Below are 6,844 nucleotides of genomic sequence, written 5' to 3' on the forward strand. Positions count from 1 at the left end.
CATAATTCTACTCAATTCCTACCCATCCAATGACATAAAAATCAAATGAGCATTTCGTAATACACAGTTTAGACATTGATTTTGTTGCATTAAAGGCAAAATATTTTGATGGTTATTTCGCAGTCAACAAACTCAAAATGTACACAATACTAAAACCGAACTACCAGCTTCGTCAATATTTTCATGGAAGTTTGAATAAGTTAATCACATAGAGTTTAAGGATTCAACATTAAAGTAAATCACATATGCGCGCTCACTAACATGTGTAGCTATTGCATCCCAATCCATTTCGGGTGCGCGCACACAATTATATATGTCACATGATCTATTGCATCCCAATCCATTCCGGGAGATAGTAATCGTCATGGTTATATATTGTAGCCAACCAGCTTCCATTACGAGGAAAATTACTGAAATATACTGTTTTACCCCCACATAGATATGCTCCCCACCAACCAAACGATCCAGAGGTGATAATTGTATGATTGCAATATGTTAACAACACCATGTCTGTTTCTGGACTTCCGGTTCCAGCGTAGATTACATCCGGTCCATGAGCATGCGCTTTACACCATCGCGGATCATCAGAGACAACTAAGAATAAAGGTTTGATAGTATTGTTTCTAAAATATGCAAATGCTTTTGTAATAAATTCTGGTGTTGCGACATTGTAGCCTCGTTTCATTTCAGAGCTCGACGACATATCACCCCTTCTAATGTGTACACCTATCAATGGCCGCCCTTTGGCATTGATTGTTTTAAGAATTTCTATCACTTTTCTTTTTGTATTTTGCTTAAATTTAAACGAACTGATTATTTCATGTCTGCAATGATGAAAATATTTCCATGATTGAAAATATCCGTTTAACGTCCAGTTTTTATCATGGGATACTGTTTCAACTTTACTGTTGTAGGCCATTGCTTTGCCTTCACCGATTCTAGCAATATTAGTCATGTGTATATCCTTTGCTTGTTTTAAGTCTAATACACGGTTAAGGCGATGGTTACGTGGAATAAACGGTGTGTAATTATGACGGAAGGCGGTACCAATTAGACAAGCTACTTGAAATAGTTGGTTCCCAAGTCGACCTTGGCCATTGGCGGTCATAAAATGTGTCCTTTTAAAGTCAGTCAAATCTTTACTACTATTAGATTGTCTACTTGAATTCTGTCGAGCAGAGACCGGTTTTGTTGTGTTATGTTTGCCTACAATATTCACTATCGTTTCTCGAGAAGGAGGCAAGTCTTTAGTCACTCCTTTCGTTTCAACTTTATGAACTTCTTTCATTTCGTTTTTTTCAATCATTTTTGGAAGCATACGAATACTGCTTGTTTCTGTGTAGTCCGAATATTCCAATAGGAAAAAACATATAACTGCAATAAGGCAAAACATATAAAACTTTCCATATGTCCAAATGAAAAATCCATTTGTTCCAACTTGGTCCTGGCGTCTGTTCGGCATAGCTGTTTCCACTTGACCGGAACTGTCTCGGTATTCTCCATTAGATTTTATACTAGTTGATCCCCTCCTGAAAGAAGCAAACAACAAATTAAAAAAGTAGAAGAAAACAGAAAAAAAAAGTTAACGTCTCGCATCAACCTTTTGTTTTTGTGCTGACTATATGACAGGGTTTTTTCGTATTAACTTAATACAAGTCTCATTGACAATCAAACCACATCTCCACATTTGCTTTTTTTTTGTCGTAAGTACTAAGGCAGCACCTATTTCTTTTATACTTTAATCGGATTTATGGAACACTTTTAAGTACTGCAACGCCAATACTTTTAAATATTCAAACGTTCTAGCATGCCGAAACTAAAGTCTTTCGTGCTAATACTACAATACTAACGTTCTGTACTATAGTATTGGCTTGGTTTGTTAGTACTTCTAGAACAGAGTTTTTGAAATCCTTTTCCCTTGGTGATCCTTGAAGAAATATGCTGAGCCTCCCATATGTTTCTATTGCAATTTATCAAAATTGTGTTGTCCTCGCAAAATGTTGGTGAGCACCACATGATAATCTTAACCTTCAACGATTGATTGATTGATGATTGCTTAACTTACAGTTATGACTTTAGCGGATTTACTCGTACGGTGCTGTACATCGGCTGAAATATCTCGCCTTTCTTTGAATTTATGTTGATAGTCCTGTCTATTAAGCTTTACTACGAGTATCAAATAAACTTAACAAGATAATCGAAAATGAGGTAAAAGTCAGATAAACCAAACCAGAAATACATGGACACCTTACAATCAGGTAATAAACCAAATACAGTTGACATACTGCTAAAAGTATTTAAGAAACAGATTAAAACAAGAAAACTAAACATTGACCAATGGACCATGATAATGAGGTCAAGGTCGGATAATACATTGCAAGACAGCCATACACACCTTTCAATCGTTCCAAATCGTACGACAAATATAGATGATCTATTGGTTATAGTTCAAGAAAAACAGACCAAAACAAAAAAAACTCAACACCGAGCAATAAATGATTTCAAGGTCAATTAAAACCTGCCAGACTGACATGTACATCATACAATAGCATCATACAATACAGTAGACCTAATGCATATAGTATTAGAAAAAAGACCAAAACTAAAAAACTTAATATTAACCACTGAACCATGAAAATGAGGTCAAGGTCAGATGACACCTGTCAGATGGACATTTACACCTTACAATCATTCCATACACCAAATATAGAAGACATACTGTTTATAGTATCTGGACTGTTTATAGTATCTGGACTGTTTATAGTATCTGGACTTGACCACGAAAACTTAACCTTAGTTATTGATCCATGAAATGAGGTTGAGGTCAGATGAAAACTGTATGACGGGCATGATGATCTAGCAAGGTTCGCACATACTAAATATAGTTATTCTATAACTCATAATAAGTGAGAAATTAACATAACAAAAAATATTAACTTTTATTCAAGGAGAAATTGAACCATGAAAATGACAATGGAGATATGACGGACGGAAACTCCAAAACATAAGTTTAAAGCATCCGGGTATTCCACCTTCTAAATTATAAAGCTTTTAAGAAGTTACTTAACGCCACCGGATCACTATCCCTATGGCGATCTTTCTGCGAAAGTCAGAAGTCGCAGGTTGGACAAAAATTATATAAACAAAATAATCATAAAATTCGAGAACAAAATCAGAAGGCCAACTATATTCTCAGTTTTATTTTCAGTTTTCGTGGAAGTTTACATGGCTATATATACTTAAAAATATTTAGATAACTTGTTTAAATGTTTATACAACTGTTTACAGTAAGTAAAGGTAATATGTTACAGTATTTTTAAATACACAAATTCAATAGTGTCCTTTCAATAGTGCACTTTAAACTACCACGTTATCTTACATCAAATCCGTCTGTGTGTCATTGTTGTTTTTATGTCATTTTCGTCTATTGTTTTGTTATAAATTAGGCCGTTACTTTTTCTCGATTGAATTGTTTCACTTTTATTTTTATGTCAGGGCCTTTTATAGTCGACTGTACGTTGAAGAACATACGGTTTCCTATTATAGAATTGGTTTAAAACTTCAGTTATATTTGTCACATTTATAACCACACCACGTCTCCTTATTTTAATATCAACTTATAAATTTCGAAATGAATCCATTGACCTGAAAACAGTCATAGAAATTCAGTTCACTAATGAAAATGTTTCATAAGGATTAGAAATATAAATAGCTAATTTAAAATCAAAAGTGAGGCCATTTCTCCTGTATTTTGTAACTCTTTAGTCACATCGAACTCGGACTTCTTCATTCATATCTTTAATTCCTCATAAATGAGATTCAATGAACATACAATTAATAAATATTTAAAGCAAACGTTACAACATAATTACACACAAATTATTAGTATAAGAGCAAAGTATAAGGTAAATACACAAAAGATGATATATAAATAATCTATAAAAGCAATATTTAAAGTATAACTGCAGTGACACATCATGTATTGACACATCGTGTATTGACACATCTAATAACACTGTCTAAGAGATCGACTATATTCTGCTACACACTGAATAACATGTGCATGACACAGCTTGAGAAATTGAACCGATTCATCTATTTTGTAACTCTTTAGTCACATCGAACTCGGACTTCTTGAAAGTTTAACTGTCCGTATTACAATATGTTTGTTTATTCTACATTGGCTAGAGGAATAGGATCGTATAGAGAGGGAGAGTTGAAATATCACAAAACATGTTTAACCCTGACGCATTTCTACGACTGCCCTAAGTCAGGAAACTCGGGCCCCTGTCAGTGTTGTATTTTTTTTGTCTTCTTAATTTTGGTACATTTATAAGTTTCGGAGTTTTGTGTGACGTCTATTTTTTCTCAAGTAAGACGCTTTTATGTGTAGAAGCTAGATGAAGCCCGCCTCCGGGTGCGTGATTTTCTCACTGTGTTGAAGACCTGTTGGTGCTTGTGCTGTTTTCTGCCCTTTGGTCGAGTTGTTGTATCTTTGACACATTTCTCGTTTCCTCTCTCAATTTAATTATTGGAAAGTTCAAGTTATCAAAGGAAATTATCAATTTTCGTGAAGAAAATCATAAAATACTTAATCTAATTATACCAATTGTCTTTTATAATATACTATGTATTTGTGTTTCGTTTGTCCTGTCTCGCTATGTATTATCTTGATATGTTTTTATATATTGTCCTCTTGTACACAAGTATGTGTCTGAGGTTATGAATAAAATCTTGAAATCTTGAAATCTTGAAAAACTTTAGCATGTAGAGTCTAAACTAAATAAAGCTTAAGCAAGTAAAGTCTAAAATAGATATTATAAAGGTCAAAATTTCATTAAAGTCTAATTAGTTTTTCTTGTAAACATTTAAATTCTATTTTGTATTTGTAAAACATTTATTGAGTGAATCATCATGACCTATCCTACACTGGAAAGTCATCTTTTTAAAAGGATGTAGTTAGGTGAAAATAAAAAAAAAAATAAAAAAAATAAGAATTTAAAATTTATGTTTTAAGTCAGAAGACCATAAGAAAAGGAAACCCTGTATCCCCCCCGGCCCGGTCCGGTGTCCCCCTTAATCCGCCTACGCTCTTTACTGTTCATGCACGGTGTACATATATTATAAGCACCACATGCTCGCAGAAATATTTGATTGACAGCAGTATAAATTAATCACATACCTATATTTCTCCATAATTAGTTAGAGAAAACATTGTCGCCAAGGTTTCAATATCTAACTTAAGTACACTCGAGAGCAAAAAGTTACACTGTAAAATAAGCGGACACACGTATACAATACACGCTAGTCAAGGGCGAGTCGCCTAGTTAAAAATATACATATCTACTTCCCCGTCAAGGAAATAACACATATATAGATACAAATCATACTTACGTTATGGCTTGAACATTTTACTGTGACAAAATCAATACGGTCTTTATACGGCTGTTATCAATGGTCAGATAATCCTTAATTGAGGTTCGCCAGAGGTTTTTTCTACCTGTCTGTCATATTGATTTAAGAATAATCCAACATATCACTTTAGAATGATCACAACGAAAATATTTAAATATCTTAACAACAAAGGTAGGTTATACCGGATAGAGTGACGTTCAAATGTCAATTGGATTTCTCAAGAGTTACATTATTTATGAGTTCGCATTTTATTCGATATCCCTTGTGATTAACAGAGTTTTGGAATGTTTCCTGATTAATAGCCAATTAAATAAGCAGTAGAACGTAATCTATTCCAATGTGAAAAAAATGTAATTAAAAAAATAACATTTCCGATTGTACAGCAAACGTCATAAGCACACAAATTGTACATATGTGAAAAACAAAAATTATTTATTTCTACTATATAAATACAAATACGGGATGACAGATTAAATTAATTGATTAACGTATTCTATATAGCTAGACGTTTATAGTCTCGTGGTATCCTGCTTCTGTTGCGAGCAAATGATAATGTTAAAATACCGTTTACATAACTGTTAACTTGAGGTTCTTCAGTGCGGTCTGCGTTGAAGTCATATCGACATGGATAGAAAACTCCGCTACAATGCATGAATGTACAATTTGTGTATGTAGATGAAAGAATAAATACAATTACTGCAGTTTCACTAATCACAGTGCGGGCTTTTATTGAACAAGTCAATTTGAAAAAAAATACTTTGGATAAGAAATATGGTCTCTTAGGTCTTCTAGTCACCGACAGTTAACCCCTTTCATAAAAGGTCCGTAGTAGGCTTGATGGAAGGCACAATTTCTGTCCTGGTCAGATATATTTTCATTTTATAAATTTCACAGACCTCAGACCTCTGTAACAGGGTCTACCTATATTGTTTTTTATTTGATAACCTCTTTCGAGATAGTGATCAGGAGAGCAAAAGAAATGTATCCGGCCACGGTGACCTTTTTCAAGATAGTGATCAGGAGAGTAAAATTAATTATCCGGCTATGGTGACCTTTTTCGAGATAGTGATCAGGAGTGCAAAATTAATTATCCGGCTATGGTGACCTTTTTCGAGATAGCGATCAGGAGAGTAAAATTAATTATCCGGCTATGGTGACCTTTTTCGAGATAGTGATCAGGAGTGTAAAATTAATTATCCGGCTATGGTGACCTTTTTCGAGATAGCGATCAGGAGAGTAAAATTAATTATCCGGCTATGGTGACCTTTTTCGAGATAGTGATCAGGAGAGTAAAAGAAGTTTATCCGGCTATGGTGAATTTTTCGAGATAGTGACTAGGAAAGTAACAGAAATGTATCCGCCTATGGTGACTTTTTTTGAGATAGTGATCAGGAGGGTAAAAGAAATTTATGCGGCTATGGTGACGTTT

The 6,844-nt window shown here is 34.0% G+C and overlaps 1 protein-coding gene across 1 annotated transcript; it reads right to left on the minus strand.

Moving 5' to 3' along the window:
- Positions 1-211: 211 nt before the first annotated feature.
- LOC139495839 (galactoside alpha-(1,2)-fucosyltransferase 2-like) lies at positions 212-5,779 on the minus strand. Its single transcript, XM_071284235.1, has 2 exons — positions 5,395-5,779; positions 212-1,529 (listed from the first exon to the last, which is right to left on the minus strand). Exon 2 carries the CDS (start codon positions 1,460-1,462, stop codon positions 326-328), a length of 1,137 nt encoding a protein of 378 aa, XP_071140336.1. The 5' UTR covers positions 1,463-1,529; positions 5,395-5,779; the 3' UTR covers positions 212-325.
- Positions 5,780-6,844: the final 1,065 nt, after the last annotated feature.

The sequence above is a fragment of the Mytilus edulis genome, chromosome 11, assembly GCF_963676685.1.
Source record: "Mytilus edulis chromosome 11, xbMytEdul2.2, whole genome shotgun sequence".
In the NCBI taxonomy this organism is placed as follows: Eukaryota; Metazoa; Mollusca; class Bivalvia; order Mytilida; family Mytilidae; genus Mytilus; species Mytilus edulis.

Excerpts from the sequence above, each read along its gene's own strand:
- LOC139495839 (XM_071284235.1), bottom strand. The coding sequence starts at position 1,462 with ATGCCGAACAGACGCCAGGACCAAGTTGGAACAAATGGATTTTTCATT.